General features: G+C 50.8%; 5 protein-coding genes across 10 annotated transcripts in view; 3 read left to right on the top strand and 2 right to left on the bottom strand.

Annotated features, from left to right (window-relative positions):
* The window catches only part of GAPVD1 (GTPase activating protein and VPS9 domains 1), a 30634-nt gene extending 24074 nt beyond the window's left edge, over positions 1 to 6560 (bottom strand). For 4 of the 6 annotated variants that reach the window (XM_057408953.1, XM_057408952.1, XM_057408950.1 and 1 more), the window contains exons 1-2: positions 6319 to 6363; positions 195 to 410 (exon numbers count right to left, since the gene is read on the bottom strand). In XM_057408953.1, coding sequence (XP_057264936.1) covers positions 195 to 379 — 185 coding nt within the window. In that variant the 5' untranslated portion in view covers positions 380 to 410; positions 6319 to 6363. Of the gene's footprint in view, positions 1 to 194; positions 411 to 2572; positions 2777 to 6318; positions 6364 to 6531 lie in introns of those variants that run through there. The other 2 variants (XM_057408948.1, XM_057408949.1) reach the window with 2 other exon arrangements.
* A 2086-nt stretch (positions 6561 to 8646) lies between these two features.
* On the top strand, positions 8647 to 12617 carry HSPA5 (heat shock protein family A (Hsp70) member 5). The gene is made up of 8 exons (XM_057408959.1): positions 8647 to 8841; positions 9026 to 9257; positions 9528 to 9665; positions 9909 to 10021; positions 10102 to 10492; positions 10766 to 11003; positions 11225 to 11392; positions 11734 to 12617. The coding sequence occupies exons 1-8, from the start codon at positions 8723 to 8725 to the stop codon at positions 12291 to 12293; spliced, it is 1959 nt and encodes a 652-aa protein (XP_057264942.1). The 5' UTR covers positions 8647 to 8722; the 3' UTR covers positions 12294 to 12617.
* An 886-nt stretch (positions 12618 to 13503) lies between these two features.
* RABEPK (Rab9 effector protein with kelch motifs) lies at positions 13504 to 15854 on the bottom strand. Its single transcript, XM_057408960.1, has 7 exons — positions 15744 to 15854; positions 15520 to 15668; positions 15279 to 15431; positions 15033 to 15194; positions 14369 to 14518; positions 14045 to 14194; positions 13504 to 13833 (listed from the first exon to the last, which is right to left on the bottom strand). The coding sequence occupies exons 1-7, from the start codon at positions 15800 to 15802 to the stop codon at positions 13571 to 13573; spliced, it is 1086 nt and encodes a 361-aa protein (XP_057264943.1). The 5' UTR covers positions 15803 to 15854; the 3' UTR covers positions 13504 to 13570.
* On the top strand, positions 15802 to 19148 carry PPP6C (protein phosphatase 6 catalytic subunit). The gene is made up of 7 exons (XM_057408961.1): positions 15802 to 15959; positions 16063 to 16158; positions 16239 to 16304; positions 16653 to 16794; positions 17387 to 17466; positions 17609 to 17818; positions 18344 to 19148. Exons 1-7 carry the CDS (start codon positions 15885 to 15887, stop codon positions 18590 to 18592), a joined length of 918 nt encoding a protein of 305 aa, XP_057264944.1. The 5' UTR covers positions 15802 to 15884; the 3' UTR covers positions 18593 to 19148.
* Positions 19149 to 19175: 27 nt separating this feature from the next.
* On the top strand, positions 19176 to 22962 carry ARPC5L (actin related protein 2/3 complex subunit 5 like). The gene is made up of 4 exons (XM_057408939.1): positions 19176 to 19495; positions 19861 to 19933; positions 20244 to 20420; positions 22401 to 22962. The coding sequence occupies exons 1-4, from the start codon at positions 19176 to 19178 to the stop codon at positions 22461 to 22463; spliced, it is 633 nt and encodes a 210-aa protein (XP_057264922.1). The 3' UTR covers positions 22464 to 22962.
* Positions 22963 to 23169: the final 207 nt, after the last annotated feature.

A 23169-nucleotide genomic window follows, 5' to 3' on the forward strand; every position in this document is an offset into this window, starting at 1 on the left:
TAGCTTAAGAAGCCAACAAGTAAGTTTCAGTTGAGTCAGATTCTCTGGTTAAGATCTTTAAAACTTTACCATTTTTATTATTAGTACAGCAAAGAACTTCAGATACCAAGTGTGAATGATCTGATGGATTTGCTGCACTTCATAGAAGTTTAGGAGCTCGTTCTCCTCAGGACCACCCTCACCCCCCAAGTCACCTTGTTATAATCAGTCTGTCCAAGTTAATTCTTTGCTGCTTGGAAATCCATGCTGTGCGGTACAGCTTTTCAGCTGTCTTCAATACATCTGCATTGAGCCTCTGAATGAGCTGCTTTTCTGAGTTTACATAGAGCCGTTCCTGCTTGAGATGATGAGCCAGCGTGTGTATATCCAGCTTCACCATCTTGGGCAGCGAGTGGGTTACAGAGTCCTCACTGAAAGAAAGAAACAAAACAGGTCAATTCCAACAGTTAGGGAACAAGTTCTGTCAGCCCCAGTGAAGTGATAGGCAGGTCATAAACTCACGCCTTGCAGTACATGTTGTTGTTCCCCTTCCATGTTAGCACATTACTAAGTTCTCTCAAACCCACCACTTACTGACTGAGTCACTATTTCTTAATGCAAGGTTTCCTAATGACCAGTTTCATTAACTCCTTGTTATGTCAGCATATCAGGGACACTTGCATAGCAGCAAATGACACTTTCAACTCACACTCACGAACTGAAACAGTAATGCACACAGCGCTACAAAACTCCTGCCCCACTCCTCCAACACACAGCCTAAGAAACTGCCATCACTTGGCCCTCGCTACAGCTCAGGTGACAACCTCATGGAGATGAAAAGGACTCCTATCCCGACTCACCATCTGGTGACTATGCGAAAAACCAGGGAGTATCACTAGTCAGATAAGGCCAAAGCTGGAAATAAGTCTGGAGACTTTGCTCAACAGTAGAATTCATTCAGAAAAAAATTCTTTGAATATTTCAATTCAGAAGAATATTTCTTTGGGCCCCTATCCAAAAATGTGCTTTTAAAGAGAGGAAACCGAAACAACCGTAGGCTTTCAGAGCACATATGGGACAAAAATCTACACAAACTACTGTTATGTCTCAATGTCACATCAGCTCTAGCTTCGCAATTAGAAAACATCTCAGTTAGCAGTTAGATAAAGAGAGCCACACTGTTCAAAACCAGTTCAAGGAGCTAATCCATCTAAAAATTAACTCTAGCAGCTGTCTGTCAGATGTACTGGTAACAGATACATGCTAGACCTGTCAAGGGATCTGGTTATGAACCCTTCAAAGCCATACTATAGCTAAATGAAAATCTTACTTCCCACAACCTGTAGTGACTCCAGAGGAGCCCTGCCTCATAAAACCACTTAATCCATGCTTGAGAAACTACAAATAATGTACCACGCACTGGCCTAATACTCTCCCCTTTTAGTGTTTTAAAGATCTGTGGTTCACTGCTCAGCATAGCAGGAGATGATCCGCTCTGAAGAATACAGATTAGCTCCCTAATTAGACACAGGTTTTACATTTGTTGGGGTTTTTTCTCAGCCTGATAACCAGGTGCACTGACAACCATCGCTGCTCCTTGTGTGTGCAATTAAGTTTTTTCATCTGCAGTTTTAACCTCACAACCAAAACCCAGAGCAGAGACTAAAAGAGATTCTGTCACAAGTTAATGCGTAAAAAACAGCACTCTTATTACACCTGATGGTTTAAAGGCCATTGCTCACAAAACCAGACAACTGTGTATATAAGGCTCTGAAAAAGAAATATAACCCCCAAAAAACCTTAACACCCCCCTCCCCCCCAAAAAAAACCAGCAAGCCTCATCAGGAGTTACAGCTCATGCACCCAAAGATGAGATTATGCAAAGCACTTGAAGGATGCACTAATTTAGATGTTTTAACTAGGATGGTCTCAGAAATGATTAAAAAAAGAACCACTGACATCACTGCCAAAGTTCTTTGAGAAACAAAGGATGACTTCTTCCAACAAATTTATTTGTAGCCCCAGAATTTAAGGGCTCACCAAAAAAATTGCATTAAACTTGATACTGCCTGTAAACACAGTAATAGCTAGTTATTATGCTACAAGCTGTTTCTATCTGCCAGGAAGAGAAGTTGCATCCATAGAAAACATACATACATACATGAGATCTGCAGTACTACCTTCTGCCTTTTCAGATGCTTTCTGCTCTATGGCTGTGCTTAAGAGCTGCTCATAGTTTATCAAACCTTAACAGGCTCAGTTGATATGTTCCATTTCAAGGGGCCCACCCACAGGCTCCACTTTTCTGGACAGAATGTTAGCCCAAGTGGTTCTTCTGCTTGCAAGCAAGTTTGGGAAAGGACAGCGGATGTACATGGGGTACCCCCATGAACAGCCTGCTCACTTTGCCTGCATTCCTGTGCCTTTGCCTTGCCAGATTGCAGAACAAGTTTCTATTTATGTGTCACTCGTTATAAACACATTTAACAGTAGACAAGCCAATTAAACTGCTTCTGAGGTGTCTCATACTTCCAAGTAAAGCGATTTCTCCCACTCTTTCACTCAGTATGTTTTGTTTGGGTTTTTTTTTTACCTAAAGATGTTTTCAGCATCAGGGATGGGCAAAGCACTCTGACACCTCTGAAGAAAGACTGCTCTTTTCTCCCCTGGCCCATAGGTAGGAGCAAACTCCAAAAGCCCAGTCAGCAAAAAAAGACAAGGTGTCCTGGAAACAAAACACCTTTTCTGGTAAGTTATGTTTATCAGAATAGCAGTTTTAAATAGCTGGTAAACTTTTCAGAGGCTACAGACAGTTAAAATCAGTTATTACTCAACAGACAAGACTCCCACACAGTCTGGAGTCTTGATGCACACACATACAATCCACCTGTCCAGCAAATAAAAGGAGCAACAAAATAGAAAAAAGGCCTGGCTACTGCAAAACAATACTGCACCATTTGTGATGCCACCTGAGAAGAAAGAAAGAGACAGTATGTGCAAGGCCCACACTCAGAAAGTGAAGTTACCACCTGCACAGAACAGAAATTATTTGGGCATTTCCTCATGACAGAGCATCACAACCATGAATCAGATGAAACACCAACGCACTGAGTAACTGTGAGAAGCTGCACACTGCTGTGCAGTCTGGCTTGCTGTAAACTAATTCCCACCGTACGCTTCAGGCCCAAAACAAAATAAGGCTCCATAGACTACCATTACCTGCATCTGTACTTCCAAATATACTGCTCCCATGACTACTCGATAATATCCTATCAATTGGCCACTACCCATGTGTCTCACTTACTGTAGAACACCAGAAATAACGAAAGCAAGAGGAGAATTGATTTGGAGCTGAACCGCAGCAGGCTAATAAGTACCACTGTGTTGCCAACTGTGAAAATCCACAGGATTCCTGTCGATCCACAGGAAGTCAACTGCATGACAGCAGTTTTTACCCTTTGTACAAGAAAAAGGGATAAGCAGCTTTCCCATCTTTATAATCCTCCATAAAAATTAAACTCGATTGCTAGTGATTGCTACTGAAATACATCTCTGTGAAGAGCAATGCCTCATTCCCTCCCACTGCCCACGATTACAAATGAATTATCTGAGGCCACACACATATAGCAAGCAACCGTGCAAACAACTTTGTCTTCACCTTAAATTTCTGCAGACATCCGAGCACACTAGAGATGTAGTGCAGGTAGTTTAATACATACAGTAGTTCAGCGGGCCTCATATAGGCCCTGAAGAAAACTTGCAGCTCATTAGCTGAGCAAGATGCACACACCATTACTCTCTTCAGATACTGATATTATTAACACAGCCAGTCTTGGAAGAAGAAGCTATTGTACTGCTAACACATCCACAGGACACACATTGCTCCCCTCCAAAATCCTTCTTCCTTTATGACCGGTGTGAAAAGACAAGAGTTACATTCTCTGACCAGGCTACGCAACATTCACTCCACACCAGCACTGGGGATGAGAGCTTTGGAAGCAATTAACCACAGCTGGTATTTGGTAACACACCAGAAAAGCAGCATTAGAGCAGAGCGAGCAGCAGCAGCCTCAGCTGGTACTAACTCCAGAACGTTGGTTGTCAGGTTACCGTATCAGTTTCTTGTAAATAAAAAGGTGCCTGTTATTACCCAACTACCTGGTTTATGACTACCAGGCACCATTCCTGAAATAACAGATGTATGAACACAGTTGTATAAGGGAGACAGTTCAGGAAACTTGCGTATCCAAGAGTCTGTTGTGGCTGAAGTAGCTTCTGCTACATGCAGATCATTTTTCAGCCTTGGCAATTGCCTTTTGATATGAAAGCATTTCAATTTCTTGTCAGTTATTTCACACCCATTTAGTAATCTACCAAAAGCTGTGACACGGTAGGCAAAGCTTAGCACAACAATTCACGAACACATCAACAACAAAGATTGTGTGACCTGACAGCACATCAGATGTTTAGCCCGTTATCAGCGTGACACAAGTTTGTTCAGAATCCAAGACAATCTATGCCTTTGATGAACGCCGTTTCCTACATTTAAAAGTCCTGGAAAACACTAATCTTTAAATACTGAAGCCCACTGTTCAAAGTATGTGGTTTTATACTGTGGCATATAGGAAAAAAGCAACATCTCTATTAAGTATTTCTGCAATTCAGTTGATAGAAAAGGGATTAAGTAAAGTAGTAAATACTGCCAGTACTCCAGAGTCGTCTTCCTCCTGCGTTTCCTGCTCAGGGTTATTTGCTTCTCCTGAGTCTTGCTACACAAGACTCGACTTCCAAAGCAAGTTTGGGCAGATCTAATGTAGGCAGGGCAGGGCAAGGCAAAACTGAAATCACTCCATCTTACTGAAAATTAATTCCTAAGCAAGCTTGAATAGCTTCCATGCTAATTCACCCCACATGAACTATCTCTTTCTTCATTAATACTTACAGTAATAACTAGCAAGTCTTCTTTCTGTGCATAAGCTAACAGCCTATCTTCCAAAGCTGAGCTAAAAAAGTCCATTTCTCAGTAGGACAGTTCACCATGACCTAGGATTTACCTGCTCAACTCTCACGTTACAACACCCGTGATCTCAAAACACGCGTATGACATGCAAAATGCATTTCAGTTTGCTGCAGTTCAACTATCTAATCAATATTAATAAGAAACTCATACCTCAAGTTTGCTTCTGCCCAGTTGCTGCTCTGCAGCTAGTCAGACATACTATCTATCCAGCAAGACTTATGTGATAGGAGCACCTCATTTCTCATGCCCCTTAAGAGAACTTATCAGTAATGCACAGGCTACTAAATTATCTATTACAGCATTACTGTCTTGCATAAAATAAAAGCAAACAACTGTGCTAAAATCTGCTCCAATTGCTTGTGATGCTAGAAAGAGGAGTTCCCTTTAAGTAAGGAGTCATACTAATATTTAGTCAGGAGAAGTGCACAACTCAAAGCCCTCAAACTGACAAAAGCAACCTGTTCCCAGCTACTCTCCAGAGTAGTTTCCTTCCTCATCATCACACATCCCACCCGTGCTCTGCCATGAAGTTTAACTGCTACTGAACACAGAGTATATTCTCCAGGTCCTGACAAATCTCACACCAGACCCTCAGGTGGAGTAACTTAACTACTTCTTAAGCCCTCCAAAGAGAAATCTGTTTCCTAAAGCCACCATCCTGCTGCTTTTACAAAAGCAGGCTATTTCAGATCTCATGTACTGTCTGTGCTGTTCTCTCCTGCATCGTCTTCAGACTGCAGCTTCTACTTGCAAGTCAACTGCGTTGTCCACAAAAACAGCATTCTACCGACGGGTAAGTGTCACACGCTAGGTTTGAGAGCTTGATCCTTACAGCTCCCCTCTTTCAGAGCACAGTATCATGACTTTGCAAGAAAAAAGGCAGATACTTGCTTGACCGAGTTCTTCATCACTAAGGGTCTAGTGGCAACAAAAAAGGGAAGTCCCAGTACTCCACCAGCTACAAGTTTTAGACCTGCATCACACAAAAGCCTTAAAGAGGAGACGGCAGCGACGTTCACACCGAGCTACTTCCATAGCGACTCATTGCCCAATCCCACCCCTCCGAGAGCGAAGAGGGCCCCAGCCGCCAAGTGCTCCAATTCTTGGAATACCTCCGCAAACCTCAAGAGCTCCCGGTTCGCAGACACTAACATGGCAGGTAGGACTGGCTCCGGGCCGGAGGCGGCTGCCGGGGCAAGAAGGCACCAAAACAACCCCCCGAAGAGACCTCGGAGCCAACTTCTCCCAGTGCCCCCGTATACCCCGTACCTCCCCCCCCCATGCCCGCAGCCAAATATCGATAATCAGAGCCTACCTACCCACGGCCCGGTCCCCGCCGCGCCGCCCGCTTCCCACTCGCTTCCCTGCAAAACCAAAAGGGTTTTGTCAGGCCCCGGGGCCTGGCCTGGCCTCGCCTTCCTCCCGCTCCCCGCCCTCCTCCTCCTCACAGCAACGCGGAGCGGAGGGGCGGGGGGAAGCCAAGCGGTGTCGCGGACACGGGGAAAGGAGAAGGGGAACGAACGCGCTTGTACCCGGCCAGCGCCCCGGCTCCTCCTCCGCCGTCGCCGCCGCCGCTGCCCGGCTCCCGCTGCGGCCCCGAGCCCGGCGCGGCACTGCGCAGGCGGCGGGCGGCGACGGACACCGCGCTCCTGGGACATGTAGTCCCATGGCCGGGGCCAGGGCGGAGCGGGGGCCGACGGCGGAGCGAAGCTCCGACGGCGGCCCCCGTTCCGCCCTGGCCCCGGCCCATGCCCCCTTGCACTACCCCGAAGCAGTCCGAGTCCTACGAGCACCGCACAGCCTACTCAGCAAGGGATGCTCAAGCCGCACATTCACACTTCGTACCTCCCACTGCCTTTTCCTACACTGACACAGTTACTGCTCTGCATTCCCTGATGAAAGGGAATGAATGTTTTCCGTAGCTGAACTTTCAATGTGACACTGTAGAAACAACTGTGGCAAACGGAAATGTAACAAAGAAACGTCCGAAGACACAAACTGTTAGGTGTGGTACCATGCAGGTGTCTGTATTCCCAGCAGGAGCATGGAACACCTCATCCGTGCCCCGGAGGACAGAGGGAAATAAACTCAGGGCCTGGAAGTATGAAACTGCTACACATACCCCTTGTCCTAAGAAGCAATAAAATGCCTACGTTATTTGGAGCTCTCAGGACACACAGCTATACCAGGAGATGATTTTCCAATGATGGAGTTCAACAATTCCCATCAGACACCTCAGAATGTTTAAAAGGAGAAAACCATAGAATAGTTAGTGTTGGAAAGGACCTTAAGATCATCTATTTCCAACCCCTCTGCCATGGGCAGGGACACCTCACACCAAACCATCTCACCCAAGGCTCTGTCCAACCTGGCCTTGAACACCGCCAGGGATGGAGCATTCACAACCTCCCTGGGCAACCCATTCCAGTGCCTCACCACCCTCACTGTAAAGAACTTCCTCCTTATATACAATCTAAACTTCCCCTGTTTAAGTTTTAACCCATTACCCCTTGTCCTATCACTACAGTCCCTAATGAAGAGTCCCTCCCCAGCATCCCTATAGGCCCTCTTCAGACACTGGAAGGCTGCTATGAGGCCTCCATGCAACCTTCTCTTCTCCAGGCTGAACAGCCTCAACTTTCTCAGCCTGTCTTCATACGGCTGAAAAATCAACTCAGTGTGAATGCAATGCAGATATAATTCCATTAAAAAAGTGAGAACCACAAACAGATACAAAGGACACAAAATACACATCAGAAACAGCAGTATCAAGATCAAAATGGGTATTTTGGGGTGTGCGCTGAGTGCCAACAGAGTCTTTTGACAATATCTCACCTCATAACTGTAAGAAATCCTGGCAGCTGTTAAACAAAAGCCATTCACACTCACAGAATGGTGCCTGAACACGGCGGTCTCTCTGTTTGTAACCACTGCTTTTTTATACTAAAATCACTCGGGATTATTTTTGTTAGCTTTCACATCTGGTACCATCCAAAGGTGAATGAGCAACTTCTAATTCCTCATCCTCTGTCACTCTCCAATCACTCAAAGCTTCAGCTTTGATCTGGAGTTTTGTAGTTGTCATTTTTGCTCTTAAATGTGATTTTTAAAGGTAAGTAGATAAAATAACATATAGACAAGGCCCTTACTGGCATGGGTAGTGCTGCCCTCGGCAATCTTAATGACTACACTTGACCTTAAGGGTCTTTTCCAACCTAGCTGATTCTATGCCATACACACACATGACCACAGGCATGCAAGCCAACACGTGGCAGAGGCGCACCTGGGCCTCTTCCCTACTTAAGCCAGGGCCACACGGATGGATCCACGCTCCAAAGGACCGCACCTTCCCCTTCCTATGGCCTTTCCCACCCCAAGGAGCCGGGAGCTGATGTAACACCGTGCAGGGAGTTACATCGAGCGAGGACGCGGTGACTCGGCGCCGACACACGATGCTTCACCGGGTGGCAAGAGCCTCTCGAGGACAGACCGCACTGCGCCACGCACCCCGGGGCGCGCACGGGGACCGCCGCATCCCCTTAGCGGCACCGTGGCTCCGGAGGTCACGGTAAGAGGCAGTAGCGACGCGGCCTAAGGGGCCTGGGCCTGGGCCTGGGTTTGGGCTTGGGCTTGGGCGGGGACGGGGAACGGCGGCGGGCGGCCCCGCGTGTGGCGCCTCCATTTTGTGACCGGCGGGTTCTGGCAGGGCGGCGAGCGGTCGACATGAGGCGCGTCCTGTTGGCGCTGCTGCTGTTGGTGGGCGCCGCGCGGGCGGACGAGGAGGAGAAGAAAGAGGACGTGGGCACGGTGGTGGGCATCGACCTCGGCACTACCTACTCGTGGTACGTGGGGAACGGGCGCGGGGCGGGGGGGAGAAATCGGTTGGGTCCGTAGGCCGGGGGGAGGGGGGGGCTGCCGGGCCTGTGGGGCCCCGGAAGCGGTTGGGTTGTGGGGGGGAAAGGGAGGAGCGGAAGTGGAGGTGCAGGCCCCGGCGCCGCCTGACCGTTCGGTTTCGTTGTCCCCCAGTGTGGGCGTCTTCAAGAATGGCCGCGTGGAAATCATCGCCAACGACCAGGGGAACCGCATCACGCCGTCCTACGTGGCGTTCACGCCCGAGGGGGAGCGTTTGATCGGGGATGCTGCCAAGAACCAGCTGACGTCCAACCCTGAGAACACTGTGTTTGATGCCAAACGGCTCATCGGCCGCACTTGGAACGACCCGTCTGTGCAGCAGGACATCAAGTACCTGCCCTTCAAGGTGGGTCTGAGCACGCAGGAGGTGGGGGGCCTACACCTCTCAAAAGAGGCTTACTGGGTTGTGTTGCCCTTCTGGGCAGCCTCGTGGTTCCCTAGTCTTCAACCCAGAGGGTTATGCTGCAGGGATGTGATGTACAGACAGCAGCTAGTGTGGAAGCTGTCTGTTAATACAAGCTTTGCTTAACTTTCAGAGGGAAAGAAACATTCAGGCAAGTAGGAGTCATTCTGTGAATGGATGAATAGGTTGAACAATATATATTGTTCTTTTCAGGTTGTTGAAAAGAAAGCCAAGCCCCATATTCAAGTTGATGTTGGAGGTGGACAGACAAAAACATTTGCTCCTGAAGAAATTTCTGCTATGGTCCTGACAAAGATGAAGGAAACAGCAGAGGCGTACTTGGGGAAGAAAGTGAGTTCATGAGCGCTACTAAGAATGTAAAGCCAGCAGCACTATAAAACTGAAGATGGGTGGGCTGAATCCTAAATCTGCATCATGCTGCTGGTCCCTACAGGAACCCAGTTGAGTGGGCTGAGCTGAAGGTGGATTTTCACCTGTTACGAGCAATGGGCTGTTTGTTGCCAGCATTGCTGTGGTTACTTACAAGCTGTGTGCTTTTCTTTCTGTAACAAATTTGTATCTCTTCCTCCTTAGGTTACACATGCTGTTGTTACAGTGCCAGCCTACTTTAATGATGCTCAGCGCCAGGCCACCAAGGATGCTGGGACTATTGCTGGGTTGAATGTGATGCGCATCATCAATGAGCCGTAAGTGTTCTGACCCCTCCTGCCCACTGCTCGGGGGAGAGGTGGTCCCAGTGTCCTCAGTTTGGTTGTTCCCTATACAGAACAGCTGCTGCCATTGCTTATGGATTGGACAAGAGAGAGGGCGAGAAGAATATCCTCGTGTTTGACTTGGGTGGTGGAACTTTTGATGTCTCCCTCCTCACCATTGATAATGGAGTCTTTGAAGTCGTGGCTACTAATGGTGACACTCACCTGGGTGGAGAAGACTTTGACCAGCGTGTTATGGAGCACTTCATCAAGCTTTACAAGAAGAAAACTGGGAAAGATGTCAGGAAGGATAACAGAGCAGTGCAGAAGTTGAGACGGGAAGTGGAGAAAGCCAAGAGAGCCTTATCGTCCCAGCACCAGGCTAGAATTGAAATAGAATCCTTCTTTGAAGGAGAGGATTTCTCGGAGACTCTCACTCGAGCCAAGTTTGAGGAGCTGAACATGGTAAGTTTAGAAAGGCAGAGTTCCATTGCCTCAGCTCTAGATTGGAGACCTGCAAATGTGCAGTGACCCTGCCCTTTGGAATATAAATAACTTCCTGCTTGCACTGCAAAGTGGGCAGCTGCTCCTGGCCAGGGGAGCTGGGCTGGGTGTTAGTGACAGCTGAGGTCTCATCAGGCTGGTCAGGAGCCAGCTGATGTTTCTCCTCTATCAGGCTGTGTAACTGGGGACTAGACACGAGGCAAAGAGCCTTACAGTCCTGTCTTACCTTCCCAGGACCTGTTCCGTTCCACTATGAAGCCTGTTCAGAAAGTCCTGGAAGATTCTGACCTAAAGAAGTCTGATATTGATGAGATTGTGCTTGTTGGTGGCTCCACTCGCATCCCCAAAATACAGCAACTAGTTAAAGAGTTCTTCAATGGGAAAGAACCTTCTCGTGGCATTAATCCAGATGAAGCTGTTGCTTATGGTGCCGCTGTCCAGGCTGGTGTCCTCTCTGGGGACCAAGATACAGGTAATGACACCTTTATGCTTATCCAGGGGAATGCTGACTGAATACATGGGTTATGGACATGGGATATGTGTTACGGACAAATAAGTGTAAGAAGACTCATTTCTTTTCCAGTCCTTGAAGTTTTATGCCTCTGAGGCCTCAGGATCCTGGTTGCAGTGATAGGCTGTTGTGTTTCTTTCCATTTGAATTTGTGTCACACTCTTACCCTTGATCTGTTACAGGTGACTTGGTGCTCCTTGATGTCTGTCCCCTGACACTTGGCATTGAGACTGTTGGAGGTGTAATGACTAAACTGATCCCAAGGAATACTGTTGTTCCCACAAAGAAGTCTCAGATCTTCTCCACGGCTTCTGACAACCAGCCCACTGTGACCATCAAGGTCTATGAAGGTGAGTGTCACCTGTGGTGGCCCATGTGGCAGCTGGAATATGTCTGTAGGACCCCTATATAAGCTGCTGTCTTAAAGGCTGTAGATGTTTCCTAGACACTCATGGATTCTGTCCTCATAGAGGAGGGCTTGGTACAGCGATAGCTTTCCCAAGTGGCTCTGATCAAGCTGCTACACCTGCATCAAAAGCTGTTACTAGAATTTCTCATGTTTTTCCATGGCTGCATTCCAGCTGCAGGAGGTGCCTGGACAGATGTCAGGCTGGCATCAAAACCTCACCCATCCCAAGAGTGTAGCTCGTAGCTTTGCAAGGTACAAACCATGTCTCATTGTGCCTTCCAGGCGAGCGTCCCCTCACCAAGGATAATCATCTTCTGGGAACTTTTGATCTCACTGGAATCCCTCCTGCCCCTCGTGGTGTCCCCCAGATTGAAGTTACCTTTGAGATAGATGTGAATGGAATCCTCCGTGTCACGGCTGAGGACAAGGGCACCGGGAACAAGAACAAGATCACCATTACAAATGATCAGAACCGGCTCACACCAGAAGAGATCGAGAGGATGGTGAATGATGCTGAGAAGTTTGCTGAGGAAGACAAGAAGCTGAAAGAGCGCATTGATGCCCGGAATGAGCTGGAAAGCTATGCCTATTCTCTGAAGAACCAGATTGGAGACAAGGAGAAGCTGGGGGGTAAGCTGTCCTCTGATGACAAGGAAACAATAGAGAAAGCAGTGGAGGAAAAGATCGAGTGGCTGGAGAGCCATCAAGATGCAGACATTGATGACTTCAAAGCAAAAAAGAAGGAGCTGGAGGAGGTTGTTCAGCCAATTGTTAGCAAGCTCTATGGCAGCGCAGGCCCTCCCCCTGGTGATGAGGAAGCAGCAGAGAAGGATGAGTTGTAGACACTGGCGCCTCTGAATGTTGTTGTGTATATATTGGACTAAGGAACACTTGTTTAAAATATTGAACTCTTAATTTGGAATGTAACATTGAATCTTCACTCGTGAGTGGAGCTGGAAACGCTAGCCCGAAGTGGCTGTATACTGCTTTTGTTAGCAGTTGCTTGATGTCTGGGGAGGGAAGGGGCGTGGGGGGGGGGAGTGTAAATGCAAATGGGTGTAGAGGTATTGGCAGTGGAAAGTTCTATTTAACAACGCGGTCATGTGAGCTTGGTGTAGAGCTTTTCTACCTGAAGTGACCACAATAAATTTGTTATTTACACTGTACTCTGCTCTAGCTCTGTTTGTTACCAGTTCTAACCAGGTCATGGACTGTCCTAACCATGGGCTTCAAACCCTGCAAGGTGAGCAGATGGTAACAGCCCTACCCTCCCCCTCGGGTGGGATTTACACTTACTTCACCCCTCCCTTGCAGCTCCTCTGGGTGGAACGGGGACTCTGAAGTGTGCTGGTGCACATTAACCTCTGTGTGATCTTTCTAGATCCTTATAATAGGGAGTGACCACTTAGTAACTGCTGATGGGGCTGGTTTCTGCATTTTCCCTGCAGCGCTGCCTGCACTGGAGATACACATGGGCAGGAAAGATGAGACAAGCTGCACTTCCCTGCATACTAGAACTAGGCTTAAGGGCTTTAATGGGTCTCACGGGACACAATGGACCTATTTTCCGAAGACTCTCAAATGCTAATTTCAAAATTTTCTTAACTCAGGATTAACCATAATCCTTAACCCAGCCGTGGGCGGAGGTAAATTGAACTGAGTTCAGCAGGAGCTTTTGTGGTAGCTGTGTTAACACCTCGCAACCACTCAACAATTCACCTTCTCCCTGGTGGGGGGGTCTCACGCGTTTTCATCCACTCGTTTTTAAAACTGACAGTTCTATTCCAGATCATCCTCCCTAAAGCCTGTTTCCTGGTAACACTGTGCCTCTGCAATGAATTGCGTTCTGTAGCCACCAGCATGTGAGCTGCTTGGAATGCCACCCTGCTACGGTGTGAGCCCTTCCAGGCTTTCAAACTCCAGCAACCTCAAGCACCAGTGGATGAGGCTTCCCTGCAGCAGCTGCTCTCCCTGGGGCCAGCAGGATCATGCACCATGCCTCAGGGGGTGTGTGTTAGCAGAGAGCCATCCATTTGAGGGTAAGAACTTTATTGCCAAGAAGTAACCGGACAGTATAAAAGTGTACAAAAGGCTGGTGCTGCGCAGGAGCGCAGCTCTGCTATTCAATCAGACTGACAATGCAGTCACTGTATATCTCCCCCTGGGTGTCCATCCCACCAAATACCAATAGCAGATGCACAACTGTGGCCCCAGCATGCCCCTCATCCTGGCTCTTCAGCAGGGGACCAGCTGTGGCTTCCCCAGTGGCAGCTCCTGTGTGTTCGCTCTTCCCAGTCTGCCAGGGAATGACACACATGGCATGGTCCAGCCTCCCAGCAGGCAGAGGGGCATCGAACTGTAGGAGCGTCCACTGCTGCTTCTCTGCAGTGCAAAAACACAATGCACACCTTTAAATGCAGATTCACAGCCTCAGGGAACACTGCGGGGCACCCACCACACATTGGACTGGTTCTCAATGTAACTGCAGGGTACTGATAGTCGATACCAAGGGGTGAAGGCTGGGAGCAGAGGGGTAATGCATTCTCCAGCTGAGTGGCATTTATTGTTCTGCAGCTGGGCGAAGCCTCCCTACCTGTGTGATACTTGTATGTGGTGTCCAGCGTCCCCTCTGGACCTATTCCACCAAAAATGTACAAGTGGTCTTTAAACACAGCTGATGAGTGGGATGCTCGTCCTCCTGGGATGTCACCGGTGGCTGGTACCTTAACCCACCTCATGTCAGCTGGTGGAAAAAGAACACAGCCATGGTTATGCATTATAAAATCCCCACAAGTTTTGTTGTTTTAAACAAGGTGGGTAATCGAAGCACGTCAGAGCTGTTCTTACAGAATAAAGGTCCCCCAGATCCAAACCTATCCCGCAGCAGCATCACTCTGGTACCTCTGTCCATACTCACTTGTATCGATGCAGAACAGGTCATTGTAAAAAACGTCCCCAGCTAAACCTCCATGGATGAAGAGTTTGGTCCCGACTGCAACCACGACGTGTCCGTGCCGAGGAGAAGGGGGGTCACCGTGCGTATCTGGCTGGGACCAGGTCAGGGTGGCTGTAAATGGGGGTACACGTGTTAGGAAGAAAACCCCAGTGCTTCCTAAGGAAGTGCCTTCAGCAGGGTTGGAGAGGAGCTTGTGATATCAAAGACCAAGCATCATGCCCCCCCTGGAGCTCCATGTGCTTTTCTGGTCACCCAGTCGCAGGGCAGATTAATTCAAACTGGAAAGCAAACCTGTCCTCGTACATGCAGGGCTGCAAGAATGAATACGGCAGCACAGGATGACGCCACCATGGAAAGGAACTGGCTGTTGGGCAAATGGGACCAACCACTCCATATCCCACGGTGTTCCTCACCCCATAGGTTTATGCTGCCACTTTAGCCCATACTCCCAGTGCCTACACCGAGACCAGTGCAGTGAGGAACATTCGCCCATCCATTTAACCTCGCAGCCAAAGCAGGGGACTGATGTTTCTATGGCTTTGACAATCTGAAATGCAGAGCTCCCGTTCAACAGAGGCTGGGTTCTGCCGTTTGCCGTAAGGGCCCTTTACGTGCCCAGAAGTACCTGTGTCAAACACGTGAAGCCGCTGATCTCTGACTGGTTCTGCGCCTTTCTCTCCCCCTCCGAACACGTACAGGCACTCCCCTACCGCTGCTGAGGACGTGTGGAAGGTCCGAGCCAGCGGCTGCTCCCCGCTCACTTCAGGGCTCTCCCAGGTTCCTATTTCTAATTAAGACATTGATTAACAAATTAACATTAATTAGACAATTTAACGCCCGACCCCCGTGCCCCGCGCCCTCCGTCACTCACCCGGGTCCAGCACCTGGACGCAGCTCCGGTTCCCCGCGGGGTGGGCGCCTCCGAAGACCCAAACCCGAGGGGTCCCAGCGGCGGGCAGGAACGTGGCGTGCTCATAGCGCGGCCTCAGCCCGCTCCAGCCGGCCGCGGCCCATCGGTGCGCGCCTGCGGGCACCGGACAGCGCGGTCAGCACCGGCCCGGCTGCGCCTCCCGCCCGGCCCGGCCCGGCCCGGCCCCGGCGCTGGCCCTCACCCAGCTCCACGAAGTGCGCGTCCGCGAATGCACCGGCGGGGTCGGCGCCGCCGAGGACCAGGACGCGGCCGGTACCGCTGCCGGGAAGGAGAACGCAGCCGTGCCCCACACGGCCGCAGGGCCGCTCCCCCTGCGGCGACAGCCGGTACCTGCGGGAGGGGGGCAGCGCTCAGCCGGGGCCGCCCCGCGCCGGGCCGGGCCCGCACCCCTCCCGCCCCGCTCACCACTTGCCCCGCTGCGGGCGGCGCCCCGGCTCCAGCGGCGGCAGCGACCGGGGCCCCATCACCGGGGAAGCGGAAGCGGAACGCGGGGCACGTCCGCTGGCGTCGGCGGCTCCGCTTCCGGCCCTGAGCCGCCGTTCCAAGATGGCGCCGCTGGACCTGGACAAGTACGTGGAGATCGCGCGGCTCTGCAAGTACCTGCCCGAGAACGACCTCAAGGTGCGGCCGCGCCGGGCGGGCGCCGGGGCCGGGGCTGGGGCTGGCCCGGGCCGGGGGTCCCGGTGGGTGCCGGGTCCGGCGCTGACCCGCTCTCCTCCCGCAGCGCCTCTGTGACTACGTGTGCGACCTGCTGCTGGAGGAGTCCAACGTGCAGCCCGTCTCCACGCCCGTCACGGTCTGCGGGGACATCCATGGGCAGGTAACGGCTCCGCCGCTCGGCCGCCCCGCGCCCCCGCCGCCGACCGGGGCCGGCCCTCAGCCGTCCGCTTCCCTCCGCAGTTCTACGACCTGTGCGAGCTGTTCCGGACCGGCGGGCAGGTCCCTGACACCAACTACATCTTCATGGTACGTGGGGCCCCTGCCCCGTCCGGTGCCTCCGGACCCGGTTTAACGGTTGAGCCCCACCGGCAGCGTTGCCTTGGCCTGTGCTGTTGGGGTTCATTGTGTTGAGCCTGAGCTCTGCAGCGGGCAGCCTGCCCCGCAGCATCACCTGCCATCGTGAGGGGTGGCCTGGGGCCCACTGGATCTTGGGTTGGGGCAGCCTTGGGTGACCACAGGCAGACTTGAAACCAAAAGAGCATGGATCTGATGGATCCCGGCTTCGCTTGGTGCTGGGGTCTTTCCACACTGCGGATGGTTGTAACACTGTGTTTTGGCTGTTTCTCCATTTATGACTGTGTTTTTGACTTGCAGGGTGACTTTGTAGATAGAGGTTATTATAGTCTTGAGACTTTCACTTACCTGCTTGCATTAAAAGCTAAGTGGCCCGATCGTATCACACTGTTGCGAGGCAATCACGAGAGCAGGCAGATAACACAGGTGTATGGATTTTATGGTGAGTCTTTATCCAAACGATTTCTGAATGGGGGCGGACGCGTAATTCCCTTGGGAACCCTCTTGGAAGCAGCACTGCCTTGGGTGTTCCTAGGAGCAGAGGGGAAGTGGGCTCCCATCATTTGTTAATGTGATCATTGTGTGTGTGAAGTAGAATGTCTTTTTGTCCAAGTCTCGTTGCTCTTGCCCTCTGGTATCTGTGTTTTCTGGTGCCACATTCATTTGTGGAGCACATTCACGCAGGATGCGCTTTGCTCTCCTGTAATGAAGGGTTCTACACAAAGCCATGATACTACTGTACAGCCCCTTTAAGCCCCCTCTGGTTCCGGTTTCCACCTCAGTTCTGTGTAAATCTGCTGCTTGAAGCCCTGGGCTGCTCTCACTAAGGATTAGTCCCCAGTGGACGCATTCTCTGCTGTGCTGCCTGAGACCCTGTTTTCCCTGTGTCACTTGGAAAGCGAAGTTCAGCAGGATCCAGGGTCCACTCCCTATGGGGCTCTGTCACAGGCCTGACCTTGCAGGTTCTGCTGCCAGCATTCACCTCTGATCTCTGAATGCATTCTGATCATTCAGGGGATTTCTCTGTTTAACAGATGAGTGCCAAACCAAATACGGAAACGCTAATGCTTGGAGGTATTGCACCAAAGTCTTTGACATGCTCACGATAGCGGCTGTAAGTGAAACACCACGTTCAGAACATACAACAGGCTGTCTAAATGGGAGCGCTGGAATCGGTGACCTTGAAGGGTCACAGGGCTGGCATTGGGCTGGATTAGCATCCTGAGTGTCTTGGATTTGTCTTCCTTTTGCTGCAGTTAATAGATGAGCAGATCCTCTGTGTGCATGGCGGCCTCTCTCCAGACATCAAGACACTCGATCAGATTCGAACCATTGAACGTAATCAAGAAATTCCTCACAAAGGCGCCTTCTGTGACCTGGTCTGGTCTGACCCAGAAGATGTCGACACATGGGCCATCAGCCCACGAGGAGCAGGCTGGCTCTTCGGGGCGAAGGTGACGAATGAGGTAAGGACGCTGCCATGTGCAAGACAAAGTGACTGCAGGTACGAGAGCAGCTGAAGCGTTCAGCTCGGTTCGGTACTTACCATGTCAGTGGATGGGTTGAGGGTACCACAGGGTGATGAACTTCCCATGTAAGATAGCTGCAAACAAGTCATGGCAGCGGAAGGTTTGGAAGGATGTGCCATGTGAGCCAGACATGGTGATACCCATCTGGCTTTTAAAGTGTAATTCAGTGAGACCCAGGATTATCACAGGGGGTTGTGCAGAAGTTCAGAAGTTTCTTTAAGGATTTAGGAGAACAAAAACACCATTTCTCTTCAAAATTCTTAATTTTGGTACTGTGGAGAATGGTAAGCTCAGTGTCAGGGCTAATCCATGCTGACCCTCCCTCAACTGTGTTATGAGTGCTGCCCTCATGGCATGCGTTGCCTCTGTGTCCTTTCTGCAGCACACTGTGGCATGGCTGAGCCGCAGCTCAGTGCACAGGGAAGCTCAGTGGAGTCTGACCTCCCTTTTTTGCCTTGGCAGTTTGTCCACATCAACAACTTAAAGCTCATCTGCAGAGCGCACCAGCTGGTTCACGAAGGCTACAAATTCATGTTTGATGAGAAATTGGTAACGGTATGGTCTGCTCCAAACTACTGCTACCGCTGTGGAAATATCGCCTCAATCATGGTCTTTAAAGATGTAAATACAAGAGAACCAAAGCTATTCCGCGCAGTCCCGGATTCAGAACGTGTAATTCCTCCCAGGACAACCACGCCGTATTTCCTCTGAGGCCTCTCCCTGCCTGCTGCCTCCCTCCTCCCCTGTACTGTCCCCTTTACAATATACTTTTTATCGAGCACTTTGCTGCTGAAATGCTGCCTCTTGCCTTTTTTATTTTTAAGTTATCTAAATTTATTGTGTCCGATGGTGTCTGTAGCAAAGTTGGTTTGGTTTTATTTCCCCTTTACCTTTAGATTCATTTCAGAGTATTTGTAACACGCCCTTGAGATTTATACTACTGCATGTCGTTCTTGCGCGTTTCGGGGTGTAAGTGAGCCATTCCCGTGGCTCCGGGCGGGAAGCGCCTTGCTCCCGGCGGGTTTCCCTTCCCTTTGGTAAGTTTTAAAGGAAATTTCAGCAGCAAAGTTCCTGCCTGATGCTGTGACGGGGTTGTGCGTCCTGTCACCGCTTGTTTTACGTGGATACCGTGGCCAGAAGGGCTGTTTTTCCCTGTCCCCGCATCCCCCCGGGGTTATTTTGTTTTCCATAAATCCCGGTTCCAAACGCACCGACCTGCTACAGCGCTGGGGTTTGTACATTAAAATCATTGTTCTGACTTTTTCCAGATGCCGTGTGTTTGTGCCGTATCGCGATGTACCGTCCCGTGTACCCCCATTCATTCATCCATCCATCGATCCCCCGGGGCGGGTACCGCCGCATCAGCCCGCCCCGGGTCCCGCCTCCTCTGCCCGGGGCAGGGCTCCCCCGGTCGTTCCGGTTCCGGGGTGGGTGCGGGTCTGGGTCCGGTTCCGGGGCGGGCGGCGGCGGAGGCATGGCGCGGAGCACGCTGTCCTCCCGCTTCCGCCGCCTCGACATCGACCAGTACGACGAGAACCGCTTCGTGGAGGAGCCCGAGGAGGCGGCGGCCGCTGAGCCCGACGCTGGGCCCGAGGTGGAGGCGCTGCTGAGGCAATATCCTTGGGGAGCGGGGCCGGGGCGGGAGGACGGGCGCCGGTGGCACCCGGGGAGGGTCGCGGAGGCGCCGCCGCGTTCTCGCTCGTCCGTAGCCGAGCGCTTGCGCCGCGGGCGGGGGAACGGCCCCTGGAGCGCCCCGCTCGGCCTCGTTGCAGACCCTGGGGCTTTCACCTTCACCGGGAGCTGCCGGTGGAGTCACAGAATCCCAGCCTGGGCTGGGGTGAAGGGGCCTTAAATCCCGTCCAGCCCCAGCCCCTGCCACGGGCAGGGACCCCTTCCACTGGAGCAGCTTGCTCCAAGCCCCTGTGTCCAGCCTGGCCTTGAGCACTGCCAGGGATGAGTCCTTGACTTCTGCGCTGCACAGGGGACGCGCTGCGAGCCTTCCACACCGCCATCCGGAGCAGCCCCGCCAACATGAAGAGCCAGGCCATGAAGGTACTGAGCAGGGCAGGGATGTGGGCTCGGTGGTGGATCACTGGGGAGTGCTGCGATGCCGTGGTGTTACCCCAGAGATCCGATCAGCACCCCTGCACTGTTACTGAGTGACAGAGCGGTGGGCTGTGCACGCAGTCCCTGTGTATTCACCCACTCCTTCTTCTCACTCCTGAATCCCGAGGTGAAATAGTCACCTACACAGCCTGCAGTGTAGCCACCAGCCCTCAGCATCCACTGTGGAACACAAGTCCAAGGGATCGTTTCCAGCTTTGCCAGTTCTCATGTTGTTCTCCTTTCCTTATCTTCACAGGAGCAGGCCCAGGGAACCATGTTTAAAGTCCTCACATCTTTTAAGAGCAGCGAAATAGAACAAGCGGTGAATTCCTTAGACAGAAATGGTGTTGACTTGTTAATGAAGTACATTTATAAAGGATTTGAAAAGCCAACAGAAAACAGCAGCGCAATATTACTGCAGTGGCATGAAAAGGTATGTGTCTGGTGCACGCTCGGCTCAGCAGGGTCCTTGTTGAAGGAGCAGTGGTGACAGCAGCAGATGGTGGCAGGGCTGGTCTACAAGGATCACTGCAACTGCGGTTTCCTTTTGGGCTCTTCGAGTTGGACTCTTAAGCAGTTGCCTGTATTTCAAGTCTTTAACCCCAGCCAAGGGAGAGTTGAGACGTGGGGCAGGGCAGTGTCTCCTGGAAGAAGTGTTGTGGCTTCTTCTGTGGCCAGCCCCACTGAGGGGACAGAGCTGGAGCTGAGGAGGTGTTGGTGAAGCAGTGCAGGGGCAGCGTCCTTTTATAGCTGGGTGCTTGGCAAAAGGGGTGCTCAGCCTGGTGGTTTTCATCAGGTGAAGGCTGCTGGCAGCACATGTCACAGCTCAGAACAGGATTTAGTAACAGGAGAGGCTTTGGAGATCCAAGCAGATTCCGCTGGGATCCCGAGCCGTTCTCGTGTTTCTGTGCAGTGCCTGTTGCGGGAGGGGAGGGTGGGATGTGCTCACCAGCTGAGTGCTGGGCATCCCGGGCAGGATTCCAAGTGAAATCTGCCCCAGCTTGCAGTGGTTTTATCTGTAGCACCAGCTGTCAGTGCTCCTCCTTGGAAAACTGATCCATAGGAGCACTGCAGCTCCCTGTAACACAGAGGTGCTGCTAATGCTGGTCCATCACATGATATGGGTGTTTTTCTGTGGTGTGTAAGGACAGAACTTGTTCAGGTTGAGTTCAGCTGCTGGCAGCTGTCATTGGCTTTAGAGAACCTTGGCAGGGCAGGAGGCAGTTCCTCAGGACACAAAAGAACAGGTTTCTGCTTGATTATTTTGACTTTTTTTCCTGCTGTTTCCACTGGAGCCTGTTTTCAGGTAACCATGGGTGGGTGCTGCCAGTGTGCAACGTTACACAACACCACCCTGACTGGAAAGGTGACAGTGCTCAGAGCACGTAGGCACACGTACAGCATCCTGTCCTCTGTGTAGAAGGGAACCAGGCAGGTCTGAAGTGGGCTGGGCAGGGCTTACGCCCTGGCTGGCGCTGTGCTACTTGGCACTACCGGTAAGACGTGTGGCTTGCTCAGAGAGGCGTCAGCTCTCGGCAGCTGTACCAGTCTGTCCTCTGGAAAAGGGCTGTTGTCCCCATGCTGATTGGGTCTGGGAAGCTGGGAATGTTCACTTGCCGCAGTGTGAGCAGGTTCTGCTCCAGATGGATGCTTTGTGTTCCTGTTCCCTAACACAGTGAGGTGCCGCGGACTGTCGGTTGCTGTTCTCATTTCAGACACTGTAAAACCCACACTTGAATGATGTCTGCAGACTAAATGCCTCATTTTAAGCAGTCAGCTTTAATACTTAAGTTTTTTTATAATCGTATCCATCTGCAGATGAAGTGGGAGGGCCTTTCCTCCTTTCCCACTGAGGGATGTGGGAGGCGAGACATTCTGCATCGTCAGTGGCATGTGACACCGGGATCCTTCTCTGCATCCAGCAGGGGGGTTGGATTCTGGAGTCATTTCCCTTCATTTAGTGGTTTTGGGTTACTAAATTGTTGTGTTTGGTTTTGCCTGCCCTTCAGTACTTTGGTTCTTGCATCACAGACTACATATATAGAATATTACTGTAAAGGTACTGCAGTAATTTGGGCCAGAGATCACTCTCATTTGTATTTACTCCTGGAGCAGTCATACCGAGAGCAGCACTGTTTCTGAGCCTTGTGGGCTGCAGGGCACTGTGGTTTCATCCTGACACTGCACAGTGGTTTAGTACCTAAACAAAATGGCTTAAAATGTCTGCAGTGATCAAACGTACTAGCAAAATAATTTTCCCAATTAACTGTTAAAGACTTGAGAGCAAAAGAAGGGGTGAAAAATTTTTTAGAGAAGAGCCATAAACTCTTCTGTTATTAAACACTTGACTGTTCTTTTAAGATGCCTTTTGCAGTGACTCTGTGTAACCTCTCTCCTTTTCCCATCCCCACAGGCATTAGCAGTAGGTGGACTAGGGTCCATAGTAAGAGTTCTTACAGCAAGAAAGACTGTTTAAAAGACTATTAACTTGAACCAAGATGACGATCAGTTTTGGACTCCGAAGAAGGAATGAGCTGAAATTACACTGGCCCATCTTTACTAGAGATTGCAATCTACTGAAATAACTATGGAAACCTCTTGGAATGCTTTTAATCTTAAAGGTGGGGGCATAGTAAAGGTATTCCTGCATATTCCAACCATCACATACAGGAGCCAAGACATTCTCCTGATCCCTCTTTAAAAGGCAGAGAGAGGGCACACTCCTGCCTCCTATTACTGTACTAGAACAGGTATTTTCAGATGCTGCTTTATCCAAGCGTGGTGAGACAGAATCCTGTGTGTGCTGCTGATTCACGAGGTAGCTGTGGCCTGGGCAGATGCAAGACCCTGACAGCTTGTGGGCGGGAGAAGTGGTTGGTGCAATGGTGGGTGCGTACTGGATGGACTAGTTGGACTGTGGGGTTGGTTTCGGTGTAAAGTGCCTGCTGCATCAATAAAGCTCTTGGATCACATGAGTTAAAGTAATTTGTTTTTCACTAAATCTGACACTTAAAAGCAGGCCAGCACTGCAGGAGTTCTAAGCTAAGCATCCACCCTTGCAGGAATGCTCTTTAACTCTACTTGTTTAGAGAACTACCCTCAAATCCAGCTCCCTGGCTGCAGGGAGTGAGACCAAGCTCAGCTGTTCCCATCAAGGCTTCTAAGTGACAGTGAATGTAACA

This window comes from Pezoporus wallicus, unplaced genomic scaffold (genome assembly GCF_028554395.1).
Source record: "Pezoporus wallicus isolate ANWC-B61680 ecotype Strahan unplaced genomic scaffold, APGP_CSIRO_Pwel_v1 contig_8341, whole genome shotgun sequence".
NCBI classification, from domain to species: Eukaryota; Metazoa; Chordata; class Aves; order Psittaciformes; family Psittacidae; genus Pezoporus; species Pezoporus wallicus.

Bases quoted from the DNA above. Each gene is read 5' to 3' on its own strand.
- PPP6C (XM_057408961.1), top strand. From the start codon at position 15,885: ATGGCGCCGCTGGACCTGGACAAGTACGTGGAGATCGCGCGGCTCTGC. The intron at 16,159-16,238 runs GTAACGGCTCCG...TTCCCTCCGCAG, and splicing joins GCGGGGACATCCATGGGCAG to TTCTACGACCTGTGCGAGCT. The intron at 17,467-17,608 runs GTAAGTGAAACA...CTTTTGCTGCAG, and splicing joins ACATGCTCACGATAGCGGCT to TTAATAGATGAGCAGATCCT.
- RABEPK (XM_057408960.1), bottom strand. From the start codon at position 15,802: ATGGGGCCCCGGTCGCTGCCGCCGCTGGAGCCGGGGCGCCGCCCGCAG. The intron at 15,669-15,743 runs GTGAGCGGGGCG...CCCCTCCCGCAG, and splicing joins CGCCCGCAGCGGGGCAAGTG to GTACCGGCTGTCGCCGCAGG. The intron at 15,432-15,519 runs GTGAGGGCCAGC...CGGTGCCCGCAG, and splicing joins CGCGCACTTCGTGGAGCTGG to GCGCGCACCGATGGGCCGCG.
- HSPA5 (XM_057408959.1), top strand. From the start codon at position 8,723: ATGAGGCGCGTCCTGTTGGCGCTGCTGCTGTTGGTGGGCGCCGCGCGG. The intron at 9,258-9,527 runs GTGGGTCTGAGC...TGTTCTTTTCAG, and splicing joins TCAAGTACCTGCCCTTCAAG to GTTGTTGAAAAGAAAGCCAA. The intron at 11,004-11,224 runs GTAATGACACCT...GATCTGTTACAG, and splicing joins CTCTGGGGACCAAGATACAG to GTGACTTGGTGCTCCTTGAT.
- ARPC5L (XM_057408939.1), top strand. From the start codon at position 19,176: ATGTACCGTCCCGTGTACCCCCATTCATTCATCCATCCATCGATCCCC. The intron at 19,496-19,860 runs ATATCCTTGGGG...TCTGCGCTGCAC, and splicing joins GTGGAGGCGCTGCTGAGGCA to AGGGGACGCGCTGCGAGCCT. The intron at 20,421-22,400 runs GTATGTGTCTGG...CCATCCCCACAG, and splicing joins TACTGCAGTGGCATGAAAAG to GCATTAGCAGTAGGTGGACT.